Raw genomic sequence first — 27,235 nt, forward strand, 5'->3', positions numbered from 1 at the left:
GTACTTAGGTCGGTTTCAATGTACTGCGGTTTCATCTTAACATTTCTTTGTACACAAGAGTGTAGGTTTGGATCTGTATACTTCATAGTGTTCCACACCCACGCAGAGTTTCACTCTATGCAACGGGTGCTTCACTTGCCTGCCGCACCTTTGTGTACATTTGCGTCCTACATAACCAGTTCACTCTGATTGGAACCTTTTGGGTCGACGTTCGTTCATCCATGGGCATATCTTACGGCTAGTCTACTTCAAGCCTAGCGTCCGTTACTCTACGCCAAGCCTTCTCCAACAAGGACCCTGCCCCACTCCTCTTTTCCCATCCCAAAAAAAGTTCCCCAGCTCCATTTCACACTTCACATCCCTCCCTCCCTCCTGCACAACCTCCCGCCATCTCAAACAAACCGAAGATGGACGCCACCGCCCTCCTCCTCCGCCAGGGCTGGCGCGGCACCGGCCACTCCCTCGACACGACGAACCGCGGTATCAAGAAACCGCTGCTCATCAGCCACAAGCGCGACACGCTGGGCCTCGGCAAGAAGAAGGCCGCGCACAATGTCGACGATCAGTGGTGGATGCGCGCGTTTGACGAGAGTCTGCGGAGTATTGGGTCCGGGGCGGAGAGCACGTTGGCGCAGGTGAGGAAGCAGGGGATTAATAGGGGTGGGTTGTATGGTTTTTTTGTGAGGGGGGAGGGGCTTAGGGGGACGATTGGGGTTTCTGAGAGTACGGCGGCGGCGGATAGATCAGGGTCGGGGTCGAAGGCGGAGGGGGAGAAGGGGAAGACGCTGGATTTGGCTGGTGATTCGGTTGCTGGATCCAAGTCTGAGAAGAAGCGGAAGCGGGAAGATAAAGCGACGGAGGAAGGAAATCGGAAACGCAGGAAGGAGGAGAAGAAGGACAGGAAGTCTACCACGAGCCGGGAGAGTACGCGAGAGGAGCGCATGACCGAGTCAAAAACCGTCAAGATCCACGTCGAGGAAACAGAAGTGGCAATCAACACCATCGAGCGGAAATCCAAAAAGCAAAGCAAGCGCAGTAGAAAGGAAAACGAGCGCGAGTCTACAGCGACTAGCACGTCGGACACCTCTTCTGAAAGCACCAGCAAGACCGAAAAGAGGAAGGAAAAGAAGAAGAAGAAGGAGAAACAGAAGTCTCCCGAAACCGCAGACCGAAATTTAGACCTCTCACCCGAAGCCTACCAAGCCATAACCGCAAAACTCTCCAAACTCACGTCCGAAGAGAAAGCGCAGTACGAAGAGCGCGCACGAGCTAAGAAGCAGACGCTCGAACAATACGTCCTCCGTCGCATACAGAAGAAGGATGAGAAGAAGAGAGAATCATCAGCGGAAGTGAAGATACAGAAGCGGAAGAAAGGGAGGGAATTGCTGGTGGAAAGTAAACGGGTTAGTGTTGTGGAGGTAACGGCATAGGGCGCTGGTCGATGATAACTCGGTTTCAGAATAGGGTTGGATTCGTGTTTGAATTGCATCGCAAAGGGCATAGCATTGGCGTTGAGGGATCTTAGCCAGTTCCATTCGCGAAATGAGAAATATTTTGGATTACAAGCAGGACTACTCTATCAAAACACATCTTCACCCGTAACCTTGGAAGCACCCTCTTTCAACGCCTCCGTGACCGACCTCACGCAAACACCCCAACCAAAATCGACTAACTCCCATTACACACACCCACCACCTCTCTTTCCCCCTTTCCATCGCTCACTCCTTCACATCCCCGCCCTGCCGCTCAAAATCCAAGGCCTCCTCTCCCAAAACTCATCTCTGATGATATCAACATGCTCAATCACGATCCTCGCTTTCGTCCTCTTCTTCCGATCTTTCTCCCTCTGCGTACGACTCCATTCCTTGGGTCGCCCCGTGTCTTCCTCTTGGGACTGGGTCCCAGCCGCCCAGCCACCGGATTCGCTGTTAAGATTTCGTTTGGGGCCTTTGGCAGGTTTGGATTTGGCTTGTTTTCCTTTAGGGAGGATGAATGTGCTGCTCGCGGTGCTGGGCGTTGTGTCTAGCGAGGCTGTTGCGGCTGCGGAGGACACGCCACGCGAGGGATGTCGTGGCGGCGTCCGTGGACGCGTACCTTCTCCCTTTCCCTCAAACCTTGCCAGCGAGGGCGATACGTCCGGCTCGGTACGAACGGGGGCCTGGTCTTCACGCTCGCGGCGCTCGCGGGGAGGCGGACTCGGCAGCTCCTTCATCGTCGTGAGGGGCGGACTGTGTCTACTTCCCTTCGACGGCATCGGCGGACCCTCGTTATAGCTGTCTTCCTTGTTGAGCATGCCGAGAGATCTCTGGCTTTGGATCGAGAGTTTCCGCGGTTTGTTGTTTGCTGGGATCGAGGACATACGGAGGGGGATGATGGGGGGTTGGGATTCCAGGATGCTGAGGCTGGGGCTTCGGTGCTTGAGTTTTGGTCGCGATGATGAGGGGCCTGGTGCTGTGGTTGGTGGTGGTGGGGGTTGCGCTGTTGTGGGGAGGGAGGTGGATGCGGAGTGGGATTGAGGTTGGGCGGGATTGGATTTTGTGCGTGATGGAAAGGTGCCTGAGGGGATGGGGGAGGGTTGTGGGCTCGTGTTTATATGCGCTGTAGGGTCCGGAGGCGTAAGTGATGGTGGTGGTTTCGTGCTAGGTTTGAGGGTGGGTGGAGGGAGAGGGATTGGTGTTAGGATCGGTAGTTTGTGGTTATGGCTCATCGTCGATGTCCCGTTGGGTGGTGGAGAAACGGGGATAAAGGTCTGTGGATATTGAGGCCTCGCTGTTGACATCAATGGGGGTGACGGAGGTGGAGATGGTGTGGAAGATAGGAAGGTTGGGCCTCGGGGGTTACCATCCGAGGACGAGCGAGATATTCTAGCCGGATCCATATAGGAGGGTGCGGCGGGTTGGGATAGTGGGCGAACGATGGCTCTTTGTGGTCGAGGATGGGAGAGCGGAGGTGTGGACTGCGCTACGGTCTGAGGGAGTGGTGATGGCTCTGCCGAAGGAGGGAAGAACTGTGAGGCTTAGCATATGCAGTGCCTTGAAGCGAGAGGATGTCATATTACATCTCGGTACATCACACTTCCTTTCTTGAAGATCTCAGGCTCATTGTTGTAATTGATGCCGAACCGAGAGAAGAGAATCTCGTTTTTGTCGGACGAGACTGTGCCAGATAGCTCTTGCTCAGCTGCACGAGGGTCCAATCCACCCCTCTTCACTAGAGCCCAGAAGGTGGTATTGTAGAGGTTGTTGATATGGCCTATGCTATGTCAGTAAGTGTATATCTTGGATCCCCGAGGACGATATGAGAGACAGTCATGCGGGGAAAAGTCGGTAGCTAATGCTATACTGATATGAAACACACTGACAGTCAACCTGTCGCCAACTCATATAGTCTCTTAAGTTCCGATCGCTGGGGTAGCAGACCGCGCGCCCATCAAACGAAGGCAAAGGAGGCGTCAACGGTTCCTCGAAGTAGTTGGGCCAGAGATAGATATAATAAGCCGAAAAGGTAGACACAATCGTTGTCGTCAACTTGCTAAAAATAATTATCAGCACTGTAGCGCCGAGTAGGACGGGACAGCCGACGATCTGTGGGGATGGGGCGAAGAAGAATCGTTTGTCCGTGATTACCTCGCTCTGCGCTCGAAAAGGACGCAGTCCTTATGAAAGACGAAACTGTGTAACGTATCAGCTTTGGCTGCTTCGAAACCCAACCACTACATGCAGATATGCGGACGTGCAGCTCAGCATCAGCGAGTGCTGATTCTTGTCGATCTCGCAATATCTTTCTAACATGGTCGATACGCTGAGGTGAGATGCGTACCTGTATTCATCGCTGTTCCCGTAGGCGAGACACAGGTCAGGCAGCTCTTTCATGACGGCCTCAGCCGCTGCATTCATGAGATCCAGAGCTCGCCGGTCATTCGGTTTCGTGAAATTGTATCTAGCGGTAAACCTGTCCAAGGAGGCGTCCAATCAGTAAAGGTTTCTTCCGGTACGCCTAGGAGGTCACTGCGACGAATCAACCGGGCTGTGTTGTTGGCCTGAGGTGTTCCCAAACCCAGGGCCATGCTCGCGAACCAAATCTTCTAAGACGGCATGAGAAATGACGGAATGAGAGCAACATACTTGGTGAAGCCTCTCCCATCGATGCGGATTACGATCCAAGTATTGGCCAGTAGACTATCCGGCTGCTCAAAGGAGCGCACATATTCGTATCTAACACCTCGTCAGTCATCCCCCTGTAGAAATCGCACTCACCACACATGGAGCTGCGAAAGCTCTAGGATACATACTTTGAATTAGCCATTAAGCTTTATTACTCAAGATAACCCGCGATTCCAGGCCGGCGTCGGACAGCATGGCTCGCGAAAGAGAAAAAAAGTTTGTAGGAGGCTAAGTCTGCGACGGATTGTGGAGTTGAATGTTCGAGGCTGGCGGAAGTCACGGGTTATGCCGCGCCCATATGCTTACCGCACCGCACAAGCATAAAGAAGGGTTTCAGATGGCGATAATCATGCATCTAGGAAATGCATGCAGGAGACGCCCTGCAGAGATGCGGGACAACTCAAAATTGCGTATATATCTGCGCAGGGGGAACAAAATTCGGGAGTTCGCCTAGCGACTCCTCGATGTCGAAAAGGAGCCCTGGAGGCGATAGGTTGAACTCGTGCTTGCGCCACGTAGTCTATATGGTTTGAACGGTGTGCTTCACCGACGTTGATACCGCTTCTATATGATTTAAAATACAACAAAGTCAGATATGCCATCATTTACCGTTTGCGCCCAATTCCATACATTTCCCATTTCGATGGTGCTGTGTGCAAAGCCCGCCAAATAATGAAAACCTCGTACGCCGTTGATGAACGCCTCGCTATGCAAAGGCCGCAGATCAAAAGTGGCTCGAATTCGAGCATCTAGTATGAGTCTTGCTTTGTGTCTTTTTTCGGTGTTGCGATGGGTGTGGACGCTGCTCGAACCCTTCCTGGGTCTCCCTGCGGTGGGTCTGCCAAGTCCACATTGTCTATCCCTTCAACGATACCATCGGTCCTCGCTTCGAGAGGTGTTATGACTTCATCATCATACCCTTCTTCATCTTCCTCATCCCCATCGTCCTCATAATACTCGCCATCATCATCGTCCTCGACGCTTTCGGTGATGGACTCTTCAAGTCCGCCATTGTCGTCCACAGAATCTCGGGATATATAGCTAGCTTCCAGATCTTCTCCAATCTCGGATCCTTCGTCTTCGCTCTGGATGCTTCCTGCTTCTGTTGTTACATCGCCATCTTCCTCCTCGCTATCGGTAAAGTCATGGACGTCCAGAGGCTTATCGCGCCAGTAATTGAAGTCGGTAAACTCCTCTCCGCCAGCAGGCACTAAGAGACCTACTGGCGGGAAGAAATGGTCCACAATCTCGCGCATGCTGGCGTATCCGGTTTTATAGCTGTTAAGCGATAGGACATCTAAACTGACTTCAGCGTTGGAATTGATTGTGAATATCCTCGTCGATGGTATGTTTACTGAGCGATAACTTAGCGCATCGGTAAGTCGGTTACCGAAGCCGGCGTAAAAGGGTGTCTGCCCCGGTGGCTTATTGAATAAATCTTTGATATCTCTCAGACAAGACATCTTAAAAACCTCGGGTTTTCGAAGATATATCTCACGGCGTAAAGCAGCAATTGTGCGATCCGGGCTCATGATCACAGGACCTTTTGGTAGGTGATAGCCTTCCTGCACGACGCCATTCAGGTAAGCCCTGGTCGTATCAGCTTGTCCAACCGACCGACTTGTGAGATATAGGATGTTGTAGCCGTTGTTGACAATCTCTGTGTATAACTTTGCGACGCCAAGATGTGTCCAATCCCGGCCGATCATATTGAGAACATGCCCGAGCGCATCGGACTTTGTGATGGTGCCATCGATGTCGGAGATAACAATTGGGGTATCATGTTTCCACAGATACATATATGCATTACAGGTTGAGCGGTTCACCGTGAAGCTCATGGAGTTGGACCCCGGGTTGAGTTTCAAGGCTTTGAGCTGGTCGCTAGTCAGGCGGAGTGTCTTCGCATAGTTCTTATTTTCAGTGCTGTTCAAGCCAGGGGAATTCGTGGGTGAGGACAGCCCAATCGCGCTATCGGAGTCTCTTCGATAGTGGTGAGTGTATTCGGCAGTTGTGTCACTCCGTGCATCATCGCTATGATATCCGGGGTCAGACACGGCGTCGGTCGAGCGCAAGGCATCCTCGTTCAACATGCTCAGAGCTGCCTTCTGACTTGCGGCCGCCTTTGCCTCCTCGCTGCTGTAGATCCATAGATTCCCGTCTTCATCTGCTCCGATCAATGCGCCTATGTCATAATTACCTTCCAGCTCATCCGCTAGAATCTTCCTTGCCACCACTTCGGCGCGCAGGGCCTCTTCTTCACTCGATTTATACCCCGTCATGTCTAGTTTCAGATCGCCCGTGTCAGTAACCTCGTTCGGGATGTTCGAGACGAGAAGCTTTTTCGACAGATTGATAGCTCTAGCCATGGCTTCAGCGGGAGAGACGGGCGGCGGGCTGGCTGAGCGCGCCGAAGCCCTGTTCCATGCAGTCGCCTTCTCCTTGCTGACCTGGAGTGGCCCATTCTCCTTCACGCTGAATGGTTCTCCCAGCCGAGCCTTGGACGTAGGAAGAACATGATCAGTGTGCGAACGCGGCATGTACACACCTGACCAGTCCCCCGACATAGGCCTGGTGAGCATCGGATTCCGGTGGAGAGGTTCGGTCGGGGTATCGGAGCCCGATAACCTCCCTCTGCTGCTTTTATCGACATCGTCTAAATCGAGAGGTTCCATTTCGGACGCTGGTCGGTTCGGGGGGTTCTCTAGGGGCTTCTGCTCCGGACTGGAGACCGGAGAAGAGAGTGGTGAGGTCTGGAGGTCCTTGGGTATATTGGCCGAAGTTTCGAAGACAAAGAAAGCCTCCCCACCTTCTCCAAGCTTCATAGCATAATCCTGTCGCACATCGTTCACCCTGAATTCAACCTGCGCATCATCAGCAGAGGATCGTCATGCTCGCCTGGCATGACTGTACCTTCTTATCCGAGGGTCGTAGCAGCTGGAATTTACCGAATCGTACGTGAAATGGCGAACAAGCCAGTGTGCCTGCTCAGCGTAAGCTCACGAATGGGAACATGGACAACGGACTGAAACTTACCATCTTCTTGCTCCACTACGATGACATCGATGGCACCGCTCAACGTCGCGGGATTGATGGAGTTCCAACCCTTCGAGACTGTGCCGGTTATGGATCGTACGTACTGCATTGCCTGTTTCTGCCGTACTGAGAGAGCTCCGAGAGCTGGCAGGTGCTGCTCGGAGCTGCTGCCGATGGGAAAGCTGGTGGAGGGTTCGGGATGGGTGTGGGAAGTTCAATCTGGTCGCGCAAGATATCGGGGGAGGGTCGTACGATGGTAATGCCGGACAAATACGCGCGCAGCGAAGGGCAGAGTGAGTGAGCGGAAGTGGGCGTCAGTGAACTTGTGTGTGTTGCGCATCGGCTGCGGCATCACCCATCTGTCAACCGGTGGATCCCGTCGTCAGCCGCACGTGAACATTGCCAAGCACCGAAGCTCCAAAAGGCCAGCCCTGGTGGGTCTCCCGCCGTCTCCCGCAACACTGCTACCCGACGATTTTCCGACACGAGAACCTGGGACCTGCAGTCACCAAAGCCGCCGCTGTTCAGCAAAGACGGGCCTCGTCGTCACCTTGCTCCTCATGCTGTACAGATGCTCTCAGAAGATCCCATTGCCCTCTCCTGGGCTCCCCATGTCTTCGACGTGGAGAGCCTCGTTTTCCAGTCCCAAGACTGGCTGAAGACTATCATCGTCGCCTCCGCACTTTTCTGGCACGTCTCTTCTGGACCTCTTACTGTGCATTGCGCTGACATTCTCTGACTATTAGGTTTGCATACCGCTCATATCAGGTGCTCTCGAAACCGGCCGAAGAACTCATCGCTCTTTTAGGCTTGGAGGTCCCGGTCGCACCCATCGTGTCCCTCGCGGGAATCAGGTGTGATGGCGTGCTCCTACACTGGAAGCCACCGGAGCAGCGCACATCTGTACTCAAATACGTTATCCGTATCAATGGGATTGATAGTCAGTCCACCTGTACACCAGAACCCTTCGTCGTACTCATGCTTCTCCAGTTGGCGATATCTCTCCCCAGGAGACCTCCGTCACCATTGAGAATCTACAACCTGACCATCAATATGTCATGCGAATCGTGACCGTCAACTCTGCTGCTTTTCATGCTCCAAGTACCCCGATTCGCGTCCGTACGCTTCCCTCTAGCACTGGCTTGTTCTATGGCCCTGCTCCGAACAAGGACTCCGCCGAAGAGGCCGGCGATGGCGATTACACGCCCACTCCCATCATTCGACCGGCAAAGATCCTGCAAGAAGTAGCTGCACCCGCTCATACCCCTCCCGTCATGACGAGAGAGCATAGTAACAGTACATCGCGTGTGCGTCGGGCCGATGCAGGTCGACGCAACTCACCCGCATCTCAGACTGTAGACCAAGCTCGATCCGTTCTGGAAACGGACGACTCTACGGAGACTATCAAACAATTGACCGAAAAGCTGGATGCCTTGCGGCGGGATATCGAAGATGTCGAAAGGCAAATACAGGACGAGGAGGACGAGTTTCGAGCACAAAAGGCTAGCTTGACCGAGAAGCGTGACGACAAGAAAGCCGCTCTCAAAGAGAAGGAAGATACAAGCCATGAGCTGCGCAAAAAGGTCGCGAGCTTGGAGAGGTCGAATGCGTCGGCACAAGCACGACGTGCTCAACAAGAAAGATTGCTCCGTCAAAAGGAAGCTGATCGCCAGAAGCTCAAAGACGATGTGGCGCGGTGGACGCGAGAGGCGGGAGAGCTACGGGCTGCAGCCGACAACATTGAGAAAGAGCGTGCCAACGTTCAGGCTGAGGGAGAAGCGCGACTGCAAGCCTTGAGGGTAAAATACGAAGAGGAGATGCAGACCAACAAGAGTCTTGAAGAAGCCATCCGGGAAAAGGGCACGCAAATCAAGGCGCTCGAGAGAGAGAGGGAAAGACTTGAGGAGGCTGAACCTGGAGGTGAGGTGCAAGAGGGCGGTGATATTGCTGATGGCGAAGAGGATAGACAGTGGTTTGAGAAGTTTTCAGTTCTACAGCAGAGCTATGCTCAAGCTTGGAATCAGCTATGTCAAGCTGAGCGGATCCACAACGAGACAACGACTAGGTTGCATTTCTTGCAGCAACGCCGTTTGAGCCAACCGCAGCCCTTCTCAACTACGCAGACTCAAGAGCCTCATGGTCGGAAGAACAGCCAACGCTCACGACCCGTTAGCTTACGGGAGCCTTTCTCTTCTGCTGCACCGGGCGGGTTTGTGCACACTTCTGCTCCTCCCTTCAACAGCTCCGCTACGAGTATCTCCCCGACGTTCCCCAACTCCGGATTATATTTCAACATCAATAACGGCATGACTTTACCTTCGCCTAACAGCCAGAACCTTGCCTTCTCCCAAGCGGATCTCGAAAGTTTCTCAGCGGGAGCGCCCATGAGCCCAACTGCGGGTGCGCTCTTGCCTTCCGGATTGCTTGGTGACGATTCCGGCTTGACTGATGCCGAAGACGACGAGAGCGATCATGGCCCCCCTCAGCCAACAGACCCCTCGCCTCATCTCCGCCATGTGCTACCGGGGTTGGGGGCACCGGGAACCTTTGAATATGTGCAGAGTCCGAGCTCCCCCGTATCAGTTCAGAGTCGCTCGCCAAGTCTGTTTGCGAGCCCTCGTGAGAGCGTTGGGCAGTTAGGGTATTTTGCTTCGACCGACAACGTTGGCGATAGTGATCGGAGGTCAATACGGTCAACGTCAAGCTCTTTCAAGAATCTTCAGCCGACCACTCGCTTCGGTAGTCTGTTCAACAGGCAGCGGGGTAAGACATTGTCGGATCAAGGCCCGCCGCTAGGCTCTCTAAAGGCATCTCAAAGCCAATCTTTGCCTCGACAAGAGGCTGGGGATCTTGGTCCAATTGGGACCCAACGACGTCGCGGAAGTCACTCTGAAGGAGCATGGTATAATTCTTTTCTGCGGAACTCTAAGACTCAGCCTCCCGAGGCATCAAGCAGTCCTAAGCACGTGGCCACGCGAAAACGCCCTTTCAATATCTTTGGCTCGAAGAGTGGAGAGCCGTGGCCCTCTTCTTCGCTAGGCGCTGAAGAACGACCGACATCTCCGCGACCGGGGTCTACCAAGTCGGGCGAAGTTAGCTTGCTTCCAAGACCATCGACTGAAACTCACACGCGCTTCGGATGGCCAGGTTCGTCGGATGCCTTTGCTGGTCTCCGAAATAGCCCACTCGGCGTTGACTGGAGTATAAACAATACGACATCATGGTCTAGATTGGGCTCCAGGCGTCCGTCCCTTCAGCAAGGCTCTACTTTGAGTCTGGTCAATGACGACCTTCTACAAGGCGGGATACCCGACTTCTCCTCCACCACCAAGTCGCCAACACAAGCGCCTATCGGAACGCGTCCTCAGTCCTCCACTTCTCAACTGCCTCAGACTGGGCCTATCCCCCCAACGCCTCCAAAAGCACTCAACCCCGCAGCGCCAAACTTTAAGAGCATATTCACGCGAAGCGAGAAGTCGGAAGAAGACCGGGCGGAGAAGGCAAGAAAGGCTGCCGAAAAGGCGGCCGAGAAAGAGGCCAAGAAGGTCGAAAGGAAGGAAGAGAAGAAGGCCAAGGCTGAGAAGGCTGAAAAGACGAGCCGCAAGGACAAGCAGAATGCACAGGAGCCATCTAACAGTGATTCCCCGACCCATGTCTACTCGCTGGATCCGCGGCGATCACGGGATACACGCTCCGTTTCCACCATTGATGTATCTGAAGCTTCGCCCCGTGGATCCCTAGAAAGGACTGTGTCCATGACATCTTCAGAAGCTCCCACTGGAAGAGAAACGTTTATGCAGAAGCTTTCGCGTAAGAGCAGCTCCAGCCAGTTTCTGCAATTTGGCAAGGGGAAGTCCTCCCTTTTCTCAAAGAAGTCCAATGACGTCGCAGCCTCACATGAGGTGGAAGATGACGGAATGCTCAACGTGGTGCGTAGCGGGGAAAGCAGCGCCGCCAACAGTCCGTCAATTGGCACACCGAGAGACCGCAGCAGTGCGTTGAGCTGGAGCTCAATCAAACGAATGGGTAAGAGAGGGGAGAAGACGCCAAGCTTGCATGAGAGCATCGCGAGCGAGACCGCTGGCGAAGAGAGTGAGGACGCGAGGGAGAGCGTGAAATAGGGGGTGTGCGAATATGTGTCATTCAATAGTGCTTGGATCTGTGCATCGTCATCACGGGGCAATGCCAAAAGGCTTGAAGGGCGTGGAGAATCGTTTTGATTCTTTGATCTACAGCATGGGAGGAAGTGCACAACTGCTGCTCTGATGATCATAGACTGAGGGAGAATACCTACTTATCTCTTCTGGCCGGCCTGACAACTCTCCAGCCACCGTATCCGATTGAACCTTCCTACAGGCTTCATCAGTAGCTTTCTTTATACTCTCATTGCTAGTACTAGTAGGTCAGATACGAACAACGGGACCATTGCCGTATACAACTGGTCATCTCCCCAAGCGATCTCTCAATACTTTCCCCTGCTTACTTCCCAAATGTTTGAATATGTGAAGTTAGGCTAATAAGCTTTTTATAGCTGCCATCTATTGTTGAGCTCGCGTGCGGGCATTCATCTTTGGGCTCCCGCCGAGCCGCAGCCGTGCCAAGCCTCCTCCGCCGCTCACCTCAATTCACCACCCGCCATCAACCTCAACACCGCACCATGGCTTCCCCCGCGGCCGACGCACCAAACGGCATGTCGACGCCCCCGACCACGGCGTCTGGCGGTGCCAACGCCAGCCCGCCTACCGCCTCATCCACCCAACCGAACCCCCAATCCCAACCACAACCATCGCAATCCCAGCTCTCCAACGGCGTATCCCAGAACGGCCTCCAACCTCCCCCCTCCCACCCTCTCACCTCGATGCAAGACGACGGCCTCGGCAAGCGGCCCCAAGATGCGCGCACCATGCACCTCATCCTCGCGAAACTCGGCGTCCATTCCTACACGGAGCGCGTCCCTCTCCAAATCATGGATTTCGCGTACCGGTACACGTCCGGCATCCTGTCCGACGCCCTGGCGTACGAACCCCCTCAACCTGGCGGCTCGGGGCCCTCGAGCAAGAAAGCCGCGGCGCAGAACGCGGACGAGAGCAGCGTGAGCCTGAACGCGGTGCGGACGGCCATCGCGGCGCGGGCGGCGAATCAGTTCAGTCCGGCGCTGCCCAAGGAGTTCATGATGGAGATTGCGACGGAGAGGAATCGGATTGCGCTGCCGAGGGTGGAGAGGGAGTTTGGGATTCGGTTACCGCCGGAGCGGTACTGCTTTACGGGTGTAGGGTGGGATTTGAAGGAGAAGTGGGAGGAGGAAGAGGAGGTGGAGATGGATGAGGCGGAGGACGGGCAGGAGGGGATGAGTGGGGGCCCTGTGGGTGGGCAGATGGGGGATACGGTTATGGGTGGGATGGAGGAGGATGAGGAGATGGATGAGGATGAGTTTGAGGAGGTGATGGGTGTAGGGAAAGAAGATGCGCAGTAAGGATGCGGTCGATGATTGATATTTTGGGAGGTCGTTTGGGGCCGCCTCGTTTGAGCCATCTATCTGGATTTTTAGGGTTTGCCTGAGCATTGCAGCAGGCCTTCTAGGGTTCAGGCGTTCTAGGACTCTTGCATAGTCACGCGGCGTTGGGAATGGAGCCCAATGATAAAGGGCATCTGGAATTATATACCACAGGGGGGTTTCATGTTTCCATTTACCTCTTCGCTAGGTCCACATACATTGATTTCGTGCTTCAGATATAATACACTGAACAGGCGGCATCGCTCCGCCTCCGCAGCCCTGACTAGTAATACAGTGTATTTAACGTACATAACCCCCTCAAAGGCGCTCGTAGAGGGAACGCAATCCACATACAAATGGAGGATCCCCATGCCACCAGAAACCCAACCATAACAAAGGATAAGAACGCCATGCCATGCAGGATATGCAACCCTCTCGTTCCTCTTCCCACCACCCGCTACCTCCCCCTAGGCCCCCTCCCCTCCTTCATCCTCTCCTCCAGCCTCCTCATCTCCTCCACCTCCTCGGGCTGCGGAATCCCCCAATACTCTCTATGTTTGCGCATCGCCTCGGCCTCCTTCTTCGCCCTCTCCTCCTTCGCCCGTTTCCGCTCCCCCGCAAGCCGGAACCATTCTGCGCGCGCTTTGTCCATTTCGTCGGGGCCTTGGTAGGATAGCAGGCACGAGTTCATGGCGAGCTTTTGGGCGCGGCAGGCCCAGACGGAGGTTAAGGTGCGGCCGTTTGCGCAGTCTGCGAAGGCTGGGAGAAGAGGGTTAGTAGAAGTTACGTTGAGCGTGGGAAGGGGGAGGGGAGGGTGTAGAAAGATGGTTGTGTTTTTATAAGCGCTTAGGTTGCTGGAAAGACCGGGACACACCTTTTATCTCCTCCGCGCACTTTGCCCGAACATTCTTGTAATAAATCTCTCGGACTTGTTGTTCCTGCGCTGCTGACAATGGTGTCGGGTTCGTGGGTACTCTTAAGCCTGGGATCCCGGTTTCTCTGCTATCTTGGGACATGGATGTGCCTTTCTCTGTGGATATTGAGGTATCGGTTTTGGATGAAGGGGTGGCCAGGGCCATGCTCGTGAGAGCGCAGAAGGGAGGGGGAGGATTCGGCGCGGAGATTGAGGTGTGTGTGGTCGTGGTTCCGTTTGGGAGATGTACCAACGTCGGGCGAGATATGTGATTGCGAATTCGAGATTCTTTGCTAGGATACCACGGGAAAGCCAATTGTTCCTTGACGGGTCGACGCAAGTCTAGCTGCAGAGTTGCGCGAGCTTCCAGCACTGCCGTCTTTTCGGAGCTGTGAGATGTCATTCGAGATTGAGTTGTGATTGGGAGCGGGTCACGCAAGGCGTGTGATACGGAACAGGCAGGGCTGGGCGCATCGGAGGTTTGGAGTATCAGATGCCGCTGCAAGATGGGCCGAGGCAGTGAGGGGGAGCTACTCTTTTCTTCGGAATCCTGCACTTTGCTCCTTGGAACATACACCATACTATATAGACGCCGAGAAAGTTGCAGGTATGCTTACGATTCATATTTAAGTCATGGAAATAGGGTTGATTATACTGACGTCCACCTAAGTTGTTCTAACAAACGGCCGCACAATTCAAACCCCACGATGAAGATTGCAAATCGCACATTTATAATCTCTGGCGGCGCCTCTGGCCTTGGTCTCGCCACGGCACGCGAACTACACAATGCCGGCGCATACGTCTCCCTGCTGGACCTTAACGCAGACAACGGTGCAAAAGTTGCCTCGGAGCTGGGCTCCCGTGCCAAATTCTTCGAGGTCGATGTCTCATCAACAGATTCCATTGCCGCTGCAATCAAAGGAACGGTGGAATGGGTCAAGGAGACGGGCAAGGAGATCGGAGGCGTCGTTGCGGGTGCTGGGGTTGGTCTTCCTGGACTCATCATCGACAAGAAGAACGAGCCGCTGGCGATTGAGAGCATTGATTTCGTGCTGAATATCAATCTGCGTGGAACCCTGGATTTGATTAGGCAGGCGTTGCCGTATATGACGACTGCGACACCCGAGGGCGAGGTGGGCGAGCGGGGTGTTATCATCATGATTGCCAGCTCTGCTGCCTTCGACGGGCAGATGGGTCAGGTCGCGTATGCGGCTAGCAAGGGAGCGGTTGCTTCGTTGACTCTACCGCTTGCGAGAGATTTGTCGAAGTATGGCATCCGTGCAGTGACCATTGCGCCGGCGCTATTCGATTCGGCGATGACGAAGATGTTGGGGAAGAAGGTCAAGCAGAGCTTGTATAACGCTATGGAGTTCCCGAAGAGGGCCGGTCAGCCAGATGAGTTTGCCCGCTTGGTCAAGGAGTGCGTGGAGAATGTCATGCTGAACGGAACCGTGCTGCGGTTGGATGGTGCCATGAGGATGCCTGCCCGGTTGTAGGTTAAGCCGGAAGAGTCGTGTATCTGTATGATGTATGTAGCTGGATGAGGAACATAAGGACTGGGCATCCAGATATCCAACCAGGCGTGGAGATCGACCCCTCCCTCTCCTCATTTCTTCCTCTGCCTAATCTTGAACTTGACGCCATCCTTGTTCACGCCACCGACCGAACCGTTCATCTTCGCCCGTTGCATCTCCAGCTCCTGCTCAGCCGCCATCAACTCCCTCTCCCTCTTCTTCACAGCTTCCAAATGTATCTCCATTCTCTCTTGTGTCCGCTCTCTTCGCTTCTGCAAAGCCCTCTTCTCTTTCTCCTCCCGCAACTTCGCCTCCAGCTGCTTCTTGGTCAACTTCTTCGGCTTCTCTTCTTCCTCTTCCTCCTCCTCCGCATCATCTCGTGCCTTCCTTTGCCTCTTTTCTCTGTCTGGCCACTCGCCGCCCTTTCCAAACCAGTCGTCAGGCTTAAATTTCCGCTGTTCCTCTTTTCCCTCCACAAATACCGTGTGCCCTGCCCTCTTGCCCTCATGTTCCCTTCCCAGTGGCACCACCTGCTTCCCTTCTAACAGAATCTTCTCTTCCAGTTTTTGCCGTTCTTTCCGCACCATCTGCAGCATCGTCCGTATGTATCCCGCATCCTGTGTTTTGAGTAGCTTGACGACTTCCATGGACAACGGCTTATTCCCTCGATCGGCTATTTTGCGGCCTGCGGAGTCGACTTTCGAGGACATCATTCCCTATATCCTTCGTCAGCCCAGCTATTCGAAATATCTAGGCAACCCTAGATATGAAGTTAGGGCGGACGTACAAAAGAGAACTCATCCGGATTCCTCTCCAACGCCTTCTGCTTTAAGAGTTTTAATCTCTTCTTCTTCTCCTTGTGATCCGCTGCGCGCAGCTTATAATCCTGTAGCATAGTCCGTTAGCAAGCCAATCGCATTCTTCCAGATGAGACACGCACTTTTTTCTTTTCCAAAAGCCCCCATTTCTCGCGCTCAAGCGGCTGAGCGCGCTCCTTGTGGTTGCGGCGCTGGACCGCATTGCGCATGGACGACATGGTGTGCAGGTGTCGCTACGCTGGGGGTTCTCTGATCACCGGAGGTTCAAGGGGACCGTATGACAGTTTGGAGTAGTGGAGTAGAGCGGTGGGTCGTGAATGTGCTTGTACATATGGAAATTTTGGTGTTCGAGCATATCGATAAGATTCGCCAAGACGTTTAAGGTCTAGCCGGTTTAGGATGAAGGACAACTAGGTGAAAAGCAACCTGGAAACACCCCAGTGCAATTGTCCTACCATATCCTACATCCTCATCAAACCGCGTCCAGATCTTACATAAGGATGCCACTGCGAAGAACTCCACCTCCAATATGGCTGCATTGAGCACAGTGTCTCGTTACCTAGTGCTGGATCATGGGCCGAGCAAAGTGAACGTATACCTATATGCGCCAACCAGTGGCAATATCACGCTTCTATGTTGCAGGTCGTACTGTCAAGCAAACAGTTTAAATCCATGATATCAACACACTTGCCTCGATTCTCGAATCGTACACTCAGTCACCCTTGAGCGGAAGTGGCTGAAAGCTTATGACGAGAGAAGAATTGGCAAGGCTTATTTCCACTGACAGCCGAGTATTGGAGCCTCACTTGCCCAGTACAAGTACTATTCTATACAGGCACCAACCACCAAAAGTAGCCTACAGAAATCCTCCTTCGAGAAGTGCCAATATCTCCGAGAGCACGAAGATCCCTAATGGAAACCTATCGTGAGGATGGCCTGCAGCTGATGCCTTACCTTTCTCATTGTATTGGTTCCCAGCACCTGTTAATGTGTCTACCGGTAGAACAACAGCAAAGTCAATCGCTACTTCCATCACGTTATCGTGAATCGGCAAGGGACATCTTCAGCGACATAATAAGCCGCTTTCCGGATTGGAAAACAAAAGTTCTCGCGCGAGATAGTGTCAGCAAATATATTATAGGTGCGTCAATCGGTATGAAGTGTCAGCGCAGCATTCCCCCACTCATTGGCTATGGCGACAACGCTTGGGGACTAAGTCAAAAAAAAGGTGCAGCGAGCCATGGGAATGTAAGTCTAGAGCCGTGCTCGCGATAAATAACTATGTATAAGAGCTTGGTCTCCGCTCTCGAGTTGGTTGGGAAAATTCCCCTCAGTGCCAGTTTTCACTCCGCATCAAGGATGAAAGAACGAAAAGAAGCCCAGGCGCATCTCGAAAGCAAAACATCCGACCTTGACGATGGCCATTCCGATACGTTGGTGTCCCAGAGGGGCGGAACGACCAACGACACCCGCGATATGCTTCGCATGGGCAAGCAACAAGTGACCCGAAGAAATTTCAAGCATGCAACAATTCTTGGGTTCTGCATGGTGATCCTATCGACTTGGGAAGCCATTTTATCTACTGCTGTGTTCTCTTTAAGTAATGGCGGAACAGCAGGGCTGATATGGGGCTATCTTATCGTCATGGTTGGGTTTGGTTTCGTTGTGGCTTCACTGGCTGAGATGGCATCGATGTAAGTGCACTTCGCATTGAAGAAGAATCTACTTATTCTATGAGCCTAATTCGAGCAGGGCGCCTACATCGGGTGGTCAGTATCACTGGGTCAGCGAATTCGCACCTCCCACCTGCCAGAAGTTCCTGAGCTATCTCGTCGGCTGGCTAGGCGTCCTAGGCTGGCAGACTGCAGCTGCAACAGTCTCGTATCTGGCTGGGAAACAAATACAAGGTCTCATCGCCTTGAATAACTCGTCCTATATTCCAAAAGCATGGCACGGGACGCTCCTCATTTGGGCTGTTCTAGCTGTTTGCTGGGTCTTCAACACATTTTTCTCCAAAAGACTTCCTCTGGTGGAAGGCGTCATTGTTGTTCTCCACGTCGTCGGCTTTTTCGCCGTCATCATACCTCTCTGGGTCATGAGTGACAGAAGCACCAGCAATACCGCCGATGTGTTTTCGCTTTTCCAGGACAACATGATGTGGGGTAATGTGCCACTGTCAACGATAGTCGGTCTCACGGGCGCCGCTAGCTCTTTCGTCGGAATCGAAGCAGCAGCTCACATGAGTGAGGAAGTCCGCGATGCCGCCCATGTCGTCCCTAGGGCAATGATGTGGACGTGGCTGGGCAATGGATTGCTTGGTTGGATCATGGCGATTACTTTCTGTTTCTGTGTCGGCGACACGATGGCTGTTTTGACAACACCGCTTGGGACTCCCTTCATTCAGGTCTTCTTGGACACGACAAAGTCAGTAGCCGGGGCTACCGTTTTGACTGTCATGATGCTGGTTATTGCGATTTTCGCATGCGTTGCAGTCATGGCGGCGAATTCGCGCCAGCTGTTCGCCTTCGCTCGTGATAAAGGCGTTCCATTCTCAAGCGTCTTCAGCAAGGTAGGGGTTTGGTAACCTTTTACCTCCATGTCACTCTAACTCGATTCCAGGTTTCACTTACGTCCGAAGTGCCCGTAAACTCCATTTACATGACACTTCTATTCGTCGGTCTCCTATCCCTCATCAACCTGGGTTCCAGCGTTGCATACATGCAAGTTATTTCGCTCGGCACCGCCGCCATGTTGACATCCTACCTCATTTCCATCGGATGCGTCGCTTTGAAAAGACTACGCGGCGAACCGCTTCTGGCATCGAGGTTCCACTTGGGCAAAAGTGGTCCTGCCATCAATATTGTCTCCATTCTATTTCTGATCTTCCTGTTGGTATTCTGCTTCTTCCCAGTAGCTCCTCACCCCGACGTGCAGGATATGAACTGGGCAGCACTGGGTTATGGTATAGTTGTTCTTTTCGCGGTTGCCTATTATTTGGTCCGTGGGCGGCTTGTCTATGTTGGGCCGGTGGAGTATGTCCTGAAGGAGTGAATAGGAGCATCCAGGATCCCTTTAACTATAAGGAAAACGGAACTGCGGAAAGAGATTACGCAGGCATTGAGATGATACGGCGCGTAGGAGCTGCGGATAGATCCCTTCTACAAGGATCTTGCGGAGTTTGCGCCCTGGAGAACTCCATCCATTCTGGTACCTGCAGTGCGTGGCCTGTTGCGTGAACCACGGTGTTGCGCCCACGAGTACATATCACAAGCCCAAATACAAATGGAACGGCATGGTTCGTTTCTTAGACAATCTCTGTATCCCATAGATTTGCGTTAGTCAGATATAAGTTATGTGAGCCCTCCATGTCAGTGAAAAGGTCAGCATGTAAAGGCTGACGTGCACCTGAGCGCCACACCCGATGACTGAGAAAACAAATCAGATACGCCCGACGACAAGGCCGCAGATAACAACTGTATATGCCCCGTTAGAAAAAATCGGCCGGCAAAAGTATTGAATACATAGATACCCCAGCTTTCCTCGTTCCATTCCCAGGTTTACAGTCCTCCCCGTCTCCAGGCAGTTGCAAGTTCCGCAGCTCGGCTTGGCCTTGACTTCAAACAGTAGGTTTTTACGCCTTTCAAGCATACTTTGTTGTGTTGATTGCGGGTACTCTTTGCGGGTACGCCGTACGCCTTGTTCGGATTGCATCCTGCAGTCTGGAACGAGCTTGCGGGTATGGCGTCCGGGTGGTGTCCGTCGGGCGAAAAGGACTACGTCACGGGCGTAAATGGAACTGTGCCTACTGGATGAGCACGTGCTGTGCCCGAAATGATTGTGCTTGATTGTCGGGGTCTTTGATATTTTGCTCAGAAAAATACCTATATGGTCAATCATAGCATTCAGTATCCTAGGGAAGCAGCTGAAAGATGAACACTGTTAGGATTTGTTAATTTACTCCACCCTGGGACACCTGGCACGGTCAGTCAACCTCGATCACATCCTAGAATATCGGATACCACTGCTTGAATGTCCGATGCACGCCAACAGAGAAGGAATCTTTTGAAACGCGGCGGCCTCATTTGCCGGTCGAAAGCAACATCGGACTGCATGTTTCTATTCCTTTAGACGATTCCCAAGTTGTGTCTTAGGATCAGGGAAAGGCGCAGCCTGGGATACTGTTCCTGATGTTCGCCTTAATATGTAGGAGGTCGAGACCATGTAGGGAGTTGGGAGCGGAGAAGTTGAAATGAAGTCTCTATATCTGTTCTTTTGAGACTATCCGGTCTTTTCTATATATAAGCCTAGACCTTTCCTTCCTATCACTATCAACTCATCCGTTGATTTCGTGTTTCATTCAATACAGTCAACACACATACTTCGATCACCACTTCGCTCTTTACATATAGAACTTCCGGCATATTATTAATTATTCCTTTCCACCTATTCTACCTCCCTCAACTGTTAAGCTCAATGCACTTCTCCCTCTTTACCAGAGGGCTCCTGCTCTCCTTAGCAGCCCTCGTCCTCGCCGAAGACAACTGCGACGCTCGCCCCGACGAAGCCCCATTTGCCCCTGGCCGAGTCGGAGGTGTGGCCTTCCCCGACCCCGCCGATGACAAAGTAACTTGCGTAAGCCGCTGGAAGAGCGGCGAAGTCATCGTCGGCATGGAAGCATGGTCGACGCGGACGCAAATCACGGGCATCAAATTCAAGTTCGACCGCACGGGGTGGACTGGCGTCATGGGGACGACGGTCCAGGGCCGGTCGTGGTATGCGAAACGCGGGGAGTGGGCTGCCGACCAACCAGTTCGTGGGTGCTACTCAAATATTGAATCTCTGTTTTTACTAGTGCGTGGCTAATAGGGCTGTAGGAGTTGAGGTTTGGAACAAGAAATCCAAAGTCTTCAACGGGCCCGGCAGAATCCGAATCTTCAAAGAGGGCACGGATGAAATACTCTTCGAAGTCGGCATCGGCGACTCCGAGATCGAAGGCGACAAGCTCAATGATATCGACCAAGGGATAGGAATAATTCTCGGTGCAAAGACAAGGTCTGCTGAGCACCTCCACACGATCGAATTCAAGTTTTTAAAGTCCAAGGTCGTCAAGACGCAGCTCACGGCAATCAATGTCGTCGAGAACCTGGACGATTGGAACAACGAACAAAGAGGGATCGAGACGGTCAGTCTGGCGGAAACGTACTACAAGAACCACAATCCCATCGGCGGACCTAATCAAACCTACACATTCACGAATACCATCAAGAAGAGTGAGAGCAAGATAATTACCCAACAATACACCAACTCCTGGACGGCTGGCATCGAAGTCACCGTCGGAGGCAAGGTTGGCATCCCCTTCGTGGCGGAGGGTGAGATCAGCGCGAATACGAAATTCGAATATCAGCGCCAGAACATGGGCTCCACGGCCATGTCCTACACGTACGATAAGGATCTGACAAATACCCAAGGGAGTGGCGTCACGGCCAATATGCTGCCGCCTCAGAGGGCCGCTCACTGCCAGTTCGATGCCGTCTCGGGGACTTTCGATAGCGCTTATTCTGGGACTATCGAAGCTACGTTGGCGGATGGCACTAAGTATAGTTACTTCACGGATGGGGATATTCACTCGGTTGGGTGGGCGAAGACGAGCAGCTCCTGCGAGGAGATGGATATCAAAGACGTGCCGGAGGACGTTGCGGAGGGACAGACAGCGGATACGCGCAAGCGTGCTGTGGAATTCCATGTGTAGTGTGCGCCTTTCTCGTTTTTCTTGACGTTTTATGGATTGAGCACTCTTATGAGGGAGAGCAACTACAGCTCCCCAGGTCCTCCGATACGTCCCTCTCAGTTTCTTTGGTCTGTTCTGCTTTAGTTTCCTTTTTCGTAATCAATAGACTCACACTTACTGTGTTAATACTCGATACTAGGCATAATTCTCGCCTCAGGACATGTGGATAGACTTCGCATTGCATAAAACTCGAAGTTGGACCTCTTACATGACTTGGTGAAATTGTGCTCGGGGACTACACTCGGCGATCTGTAACCTAAGGCAAGAGTAGACAGTACATAAAAGTGCATGTCCGATACTATCCCAGTATGGAAACATGAATACTATTTAGGATTCTGATGTTCCTCGTTTGCAGGTCGACAGTGTCCGAATATCGGACAATCTTGTATGGCTGCGGTTGTTATCAATGAGTTTTACCTTCAACCTTTCTCAGGATTTGGCGCCTAACCATTCAGCTTTGACCATTCCGAACTTGACTGACGATTCTTAACAGTTGAATTGAACATCGAACTTGCTACTCCACATGTTTCCACCAGAGAGCGTCGAGCAACCACTTCTGCGCGTTTCGAAGTGGGGAGATACATTCAGGAATGAACAAGTACCAGTCACTGTCCTCATTCGTGGATAATGAATTCATCACCTTTGTAGACTCGTAGTACTCTGGATAAAAGCCGCTGTATTGCCAGTCAATGATGCCGGTGACGCGGCATTGGCCTCTTTCAAGCTTCACCATAATGTTGGCAGGGCGGAGATCGTTGTGGCTGAGAACATGCTTCTGCGACAGGGGCGGGGAAAGTCGTCGAAGGGTTTCGATATAGATTGGGCTTCCGAAATGGGGATTGGAGAATTGCCAATTGTCGAAATCCTCTGTAGTCCAAATAGGCTCCTTCGTGCGCCGAACATGCCTCCTCAGATCCTGGCAACCTTCCCCTGCCACTCCTCCAAGTGGCATGTTGTCAGGACGAGTTAAAGACCGTAGATCTATGAATATATCGTTCAGCTGTTCCTGGACTGAACGCTTGAGGGAGTCGTCTAAATTCGGCCAGACTGTTCCAAGTGTCGTGCCAGGCACAAGAGACATGAAGAGGAGGAAGCATTCACCAAGACGTACAAGGCCGAGTGACCTTGGCGCAGGAATGCTGGGTGTATGTTCCTCAAGGTATCGCAGGGTTGTGTATTCGGTGAAATCATCCATCTTCAGTATAATCTTGAGAGCAACACCAGGACTGCATTTGAGGACGATTTTGTGGTTGCCAAGCTTAGGCTTCCAGACGACTTCGCTCTGCTCAACCAGTCTGCGGACGCTGTGCGCAAGGGACGATTCATCATCATCGCTTTCAATAAGGCTTCGAACGGATTCAGAGAGCGGGAACACGACTGCGGCTGACACATTTCCGTAAAGAAATTGTCGAACATCGTCAGGATACCGTGGGGCCTCCACTTTTGCAAGCTTTCAAGGGGGTTCATTTTTATTACAACCTGCAGCGCGTCAGAAGATCGATATCTTGAGAAACTGGAGCATATGGATGCGAAGCCCACGAACCTTCGGCTTTTCGGTCAGCAAGCCGACTTGAATACGTAGAGGGGATCTTAGAAGCCAGATCTACTTCGGGGTCCGCTTCGAAGGCTTTTTGCAATTTTCTCAACACCATACGATTCAATTGACAAGCTGGAGATTCAGTTGGAGGGTTGTCGGTGTCTGCTCCCTGCGTTGGAGGATCCATGGCGTCTGATTCATGCGATAGAAGTTTTAACCTCTAGTTGAATTCCCTCAGTTGTTGTTTAATTAGGGGCTGTTCAGTTTGGCCATTAAGGATCTCTCGCACGGGCTTTTCAGCTGTAATGGTGTTGTAATGTAGTATAATTTGGCGACTGTTTAGTCTGTTGGCCTATTAAGGAGTAATTTTGCGATCCTAGGCTGCCCCTATCTGTAATGGGCGGACTGTTTAGTTATCTTTTGTTGCTCAGCCCCTATTAAGGAGTAATTTTCTTCGACCGCGCCTAAATCCCTGTACCCCTCTAACCGCCTGCCTTACTAGGTATAACGTGCTCAGGATCTTGCCTATTAGAAAGGACTCCTTAAGGGTAGTACTTTGTAATGGGCAAAATCGCAGGATTGTACATTCTGCACGCTATACTGTATCTGGCGCGTCAAAAACTCCATTAGAGATACTGCCGGCAGCTGAAAAGCCCGTGCGAGAGATCCTTAATGGCCAAACTGAACACCCCCTTAGCATTCACGTCAGCGCTAGTGTAATTTCCTTATCGCAGGCGCGCACAAGCTACAAAGTACTAATATTACAGCTAAATATTAGACTGCGTTAGGCGCTTAACCTCTAAAAGAGTGCTGAAGGTTCTATTGCAATTTTTGTAAGGCGCAATCGCTCCGTGATCGCTCTGCTCTAATTGTGGCTAGAAATATGCTCGGTTCGTCGTCATGGGACTCCGTAGAATGAGATGCTATAAGGAGAAGGATATTGATAACAGATTCATCCTTGAAGTGGCGAGAGCATTACTTTAATAACGTTAGGATGAAGTGAACTTCGGAAAGTAGTGGATTATCGAATCTTTGAACGCTCTTGCTATCTTCCAGAATGCGTCATCAGCTCCTTCGTCTCCTGGCTTGTAATTCCGTCGCGACGTCCAAGTGGTCAGTTCTCTCGCCCTTTGAGTCGACAAATTTCGATATTAAAGCCTCCGCCACTATCACGCCAATCGTAGACGATTCCACCGCAGCGAGTTTGCTCATTGCGGACATTCTGCGCCCAACTCAGCCTTGAAGTATTGCTCCAATTTTATTTACCAAACCAAACACTCACCACATACCCTAATACTCACAGGAAACAGCGCGATGATACGATATACTCAAAGCCAAAGAATACAAACATTGCGTGATGGCTGACACCTGACTCTTCTCCGCATCCTCCTTGCAACCCACATTGTTTCCCTCACCCATAGAAGGACAGTGCAAAATACCGGCCCCTTTGCCGTCGTTCAGGTACTGGCAGTTCTCTTCGGCAAACAGGGTCATAGTGAATGTTCCATGCGGCCATGGTGGGTTGTTGATTGCGTCGCGGTCGGACCATCGTGTAGCTTTGTCGTCGAGGACTGGGTTTTCGCATCCATCGGCTTGCGAGCCGACCGAAGTCTCGAAGAAGGTCCAGGAGTTGTAGTAGTCATCATCGTCGTTGACGTGTCTTATGATAATAGAGACGGCTTTGCTTGGAGTCGGAGTTGGAGTCGGGTCCGAGGCAGGAGTGGATGTCTCCGAGGGTTGTTCTTTGGTGCTGGAGGGAGGCTCTTGCGTCGACGGAGGTAGTTCCTCTGGGGAAGTAGTGCCACCTTCGCTCGATGAAGATACAAATGATGTTTGAAGCGTAGTCGGGGTCTGACCGGTCGACGATGGTGGAGAGGTCGAGGATGCAGGGGCACTCTCACCTGGGGCACTAGGCAGGGAGCAGGAGCCGCCCCCCTGGCGCTTCATTATGCTCTCGTACTCCTTCCACTCTTCCTCGTCCGCATCAGTTACTTTCCTCCCTCTAAGCAGACGTATTTCGTTTCCGTCCCCTGAATTTGACCGTCTGGGCAGAGTTCTCATCGGCAGGATCTGGTTGGGGAATGGAAACCACCTATCTCTATAACGGTGCATTGGATTGGCTTCGAACCATAGCTCTATTCCTGCGACTTGAGTATCGCAGCTACCGTCTGCTCGGCCCAGCCACGCAGCGACAGGATCGTACTGGATTAAAACCTTTCCAAATGGGTAGTCCAAATCTGGGTCGGGGAACATGGCCACGTAAGGGATAATGAGTGTATCAGTGCGCCCAAGAACATCTTTTAACAGGTCTTGAATCTTGCCGACTTCGTAAGGGTACTCTAGGTCGTTATGGCTAGGGTTTGCTGGAGCCTGCCGTCTGTATGGAGTGATGATAAAAGCACGCACTTTATTTTCGGGGATATTCTCGAAGTCTCCCCCAGCTCCCGTAAATGCAGTAAGCCCTTGCGGGACTCCAGCGTCGCCGTAACGAAGGCTGTCCAGGATCTGTGTTTGGAGATTCTGTGGCGTGACCATCGTGGGTCCTTCCCAAATGTGTGTCATAAACATTCGTTTGCGAGAGATGACAATGACGGATGTGCAGCCATACAGGTTGATAAGACTCCAAGTGTTGGGTAAGTTATCGAGTGGGAAAGTGAAACCGGTAGTTGTGATGGGAGCTTGTCCGTGGGCAAGATTGTTCGGACTGAGAGCAATCTGTGTAAGAAGCCACGAATCGACGTCGCCTGCCAAGTAGAAGTACAGAAGTCAGCGAAGATCTTTAATGGAGCTGAGAGAGTTGATAGCCAATCCTCGTAAAGTGTGGGCATTCCCGCCAACCGTGAATAAGTAGCCTTTAGCTTTCCAGCTAAGAATCACTGTGATTTCAAGGCTACCCATCCACGACCGCTTCCACTTTAAATAACTTCACATGCTTTGTATTGGGAGTACGAACCTTGCCAATCCTCATCTCTAGGGTTTGTGAGGCCTCGTTTCAGAAGATTGTTGCTTGGAACTGTCTCCTTTGGTAAGAGTTCCCTCGTTTCGGCAGCTGGAGTATCATCATCTAATCCCGTCACCGTCGGAGCTGGCAGATATAAAACGCCATTGGAAGCCTTAGAGTATTTGCCGAGATCAGGAGCATCAGTCGGTAATTTGCGATTGTTCGCATTGCAGCCAGCACAGTCCTGGGCGCAAATCCGATACGTGGTTGTTGTCGACGTCACAGTCGACACTGACGTAACACCCGTAGCACCGCATCTTGTGATAGGTGCTTTGCAGACGGTCGTGCATGCATTTTTTTCCGCTCGCTTACTTGGCCCTCCCAGAGTGGTAGTCGCGATCGCGGTACAGCCAATGTTGCAGTTACTGACTGTCTGCGGGGTACATGAAGAGGATGATGATGATTTGGACTGGGTCGAGGTGGGCTCTTCTGACGCTGAGTCCGAGACAGAGGGTTTCGTGTCCTCGTTTGGATCCACTTCGTTAAGGGCATTGACCATTGGCTTCAGATCATCTTGTAAATGCTTGACTGTCTCCACTGCACTCGTCGTTCCCTTGATAATCCCATCCTTGACTTTATTGGTAGTGTCAATAACACATGTTACAAGCGAGAAAGCCGTCTTAAACAGGTTTCCAAGAAAGCCACGCTTCTCCAGTATCTGGTTTGCGACTGGTTCTGGTCCACTTCGATGGCGTCTTCCTGATTTGCACGGCTCCACTCCGTTGGTAGGCTTTGGAAGTTTTCCCAAGAATTCGGTGGCCTTAGGAAGGACGTTATTGAGTTCATTCATCACAGCAGTGATCTCAAGCGCGTCAGGATGGTCGATCCAGCTTTGTATAAGCGGGAATATGCCTGCGATAACCATAGACAAGTCTGAAGCGCTGGATTGAATTTCACTCCCAGTAGAATAAAGAGTTGTAGAAGGGTTTGGCGGCAGGGTGATTCCAGGTGGAAGAATTATTCCATCAGAAGCT

General features: G+C 52.3%; 12 protein-coding genes across 12 annotated transcripts; 6 read left to right on the forward strand and 6 right to left on the reverse strand.

Annotated features, from left to right (window-relative positions):
• Positions 1-334: 334 nt before the first annotated feature.
• On the forward strand, positions 335-1,613 carry EI97DRAFT_487833 (uncharacterized protein). Its single transcript, XM_033802187.1, has 2 exons — positions 335-754; positions 1,040-1,613. The coding sequence occupies exons 1-2, from the start codon at positions 408-410 to the stop codon at positions 1,428-1,430; spliced, it is 738 nt and encodes a 245-aa protein (XP_033655364.1). The 5' UTR covers positions 335-407; the 3' UTR covers positions 1,431-1,613.
• Positions 1,566-4,305, reverse strand: EI97DRAFT_465945 (Thg1-domain-containing protein; the record flags this gene model as incomplete). Its single annotated transcript, XM_033801506.1, has 7 exons — positions 1,566-3,007; positions 3,059-3,252; positions 3,362-3,531; positions 3,627-3,671; positions 3,820-3,951; positions 4,125-4,214; positions 4,292-4,305. 7 exons carry the CDS (start codon positions 4,303-4,305, stop codon positions 1,727-1,729), a joined length of 1,926 nt encoding a protein of 641 aa, XP_033655365.1. The 3' UTR covers positions 1,566-1,726.
• Positions 4,306-4,638: 333 nt separating this feature from the next.
• On the reverse strand, positions 4,639-7,528 carry EI97DRAFT_415470 (LNS2-domain-containing protein). The gene is made up of 3 exons (XM_033796860.1): positions 7,197-7,528; positions 7,074-7,144; positions 4,639-7,024 (listed from the first exon to the last, which is right to left on the reverse strand). Exons 1-3 carry the CDS (start codon positions 7,303-7,305, stop codon positions 4,913-4,915), a joined length of 2,292 nt encoding a protein of 763 aa, XP_033655366.1. The 5' UTR covers positions 7,306-7,528; the 3' UTR covers positions 4,639-4,912.
• A 123-nt stretch (positions 7,529-7,651) lies between these two features.
• EI97DRAFT_274421 (uncharacterized protein) lies at positions 7,652-11,585 on the forward strand. The gene is made up of 3 exons (XM_033794312.1): positions 7,652-7,886; positions 7,943-8,136; positions 8,187-11,585. Exons 1-3 carry the CDS (start codon positions 7,768-7,770, stop codon positions 11,315-11,317), a joined length of 3,444 nt encoding a protein of 1,147 aa, XP_033655367.1. The 5' UTR covers positions 7,652-7,767; the 3' UTR covers positions 11,318-11,585.
• EI97DRAFT_274418 (TFIID-31kDa-domain-containing protein) lies at positions 11,586-12,908 on the forward strand. The gene has a single exon (XM_033794311.1). It carries the CDS (start codon positions 11,854-11,856, stop codon positions 12,667-12,669), a length of 816 nt encoding a protein of 271 aa, XP_033655368.1. The 5' UTR covers positions 11,586-11,853; the 3' UTR covers positions 12,670-12,908.
• Positions 12,909-13,255: 347 nt separating this feature from the next.
• EI97DRAFT_346495 (uncharacterized protein) lies at positions 13,256-13,658 on the reverse strand (the record flags this gene model as incomplete). The annotated part of the gene is made up of 2 exons (XM_033794791.1): positions 13,256-13,449; positions 13,565-13,658. Coding segments are annotated over 2 exons (288 nt in total), but the record flags the coding sequence as incomplete, so codon positions are not given.
• A 478-nt stretch (positions 13,659-14,136) lies between these two features.
• On the forward strand, positions 14,137-15,489 carry EI97DRAFT_431898 (3-hydroxyacyl-CoA dehydrogenase type-2). The gene is made up of 2 exons (XM_033798045.1): positions 14,137-14,210; positions 14,274-15,489. Exon 2 carries the CDS (start codon positions 14,311-14,313, stop codon positions 15,097-15,099), a length of 789 nt encoding a protein of 262 aa, XP_033655370.1. The 5' UTR covers positions 14,137-14,210; positions 14,274-14,310; the 3' UTR covers positions 15,100-15,489.
• On the reverse strand, positions 15,210-16,153 carry EI97DRAFT_373946 (U3 small nucleolar RNA-associated protein 11; the record flags this gene model as incomplete). The annotated part of the gene is made up of 3 exons (XM_033795424.1): positions 15,210-15,833; positions 15,905-16,003; positions 16,058-16,153. The coding sequence occupies 3 exons, from the start codon at positions 16,151-16,153 to the stop codon at positions 15,210-15,212; spliced, it is 819 nt and encodes a 272-aa protein (XP_033655371.1).
• A 1,141-nt stretch (positions 16,154-17,294) lies between these two features.
• On the forward strand, positions 17,295-19,224 carry EI97DRAFT_415488 (amino acid transporter; the record flags this gene model as incomplete). The annotated part of the gene is made up of 3 exons (XM_033796861.1): positions 17,295-17,629; positions 17,688-18,504; positions 18,555-19,224. The coding sequence occupies 3 exons, from the start codon at positions 17,295-17,297 to the stop codon at positions 18,984-18,986; spliced, it is 1,584 nt and encodes a 527-aa protein (XP_033655372.1). The 3' UTR covers positions 18,987-19,224.
• Positions 19,225-20,408: 1,184 nt separating this feature from the next.
• EI97DRAFT_487852 (uncharacterized protein) lies at positions 20,409-21,793 on the forward strand (the record flags this gene model as incomplete). Its single annotated transcript, XM_033802188.1, has 2 exons — positions 20,409-20,748; positions 20,810-21,793. The coding sequence occupies 2 exons, from the start codon at positions 20,409-20,411 to the stop codon at positions 21,682-21,684; spliced, it is 1,215 nt and encodes a 404-aa protein (XP_033655373.1). The 3' UTR covers positions 21,685-21,793.
• Positions 21,794-22,237: 444 nt separating this feature from the next.
• EI97DRAFT_500070 (uncharacterized protein) lies at positions 22,238-23,562 on the reverse strand (the record flags this gene model as incomplete). The annotated part of the gene is made up of 2 exons (XM_033802641.1): positions 23,267-23,562; positions 22,238-23,163 (listed from the first exon to the last, which is right to left on the reverse strand). Exons 1-2 carry the CDS (start codon positions 23,445-23,447, stop codon positions 22,238-22,240), a joined length of 1,107 nt encoding a protein of 368 aa, XP_033655374.1. The 5' UTR covers positions 23,448-23,562.
• A 496-nt stretch (positions 23,563-24,058) lies between these two features.
• On the reverse strand, positions 24,059-26,009 carry EI97DRAFT_274521 (uncharacterized protein). The gene has a single exon (XM_033794314.1). It carries the CDS (start codon positions 25,826-25,828, stop codon positions 24,551-24,553), a length of 1,278 nt encoding a protein of 425 aa, XP_033655375.1. The 5' UTR covers positions 25,829-26,009; the 3' UTR covers positions 24,059-24,550.
• Positions 26,010-27,235: the final 1,226 nt, after the last annotated feature.

This window comes from Westerdykella ornata (assembly GCF_010094085.1).
Source record: "Westerdykella ornata strain CBS 379.55 unplaced genomic scaffold EI97scaffold_6, whole genome shotgun sequence".
In the NCBI taxonomy this organism is placed as follows: Eukaryota; Fungi; Ascomycota; class Dothideomycetes; order Pleosporales; family Sporormiaceae; genus Westerdykella; species Westerdykella ornata.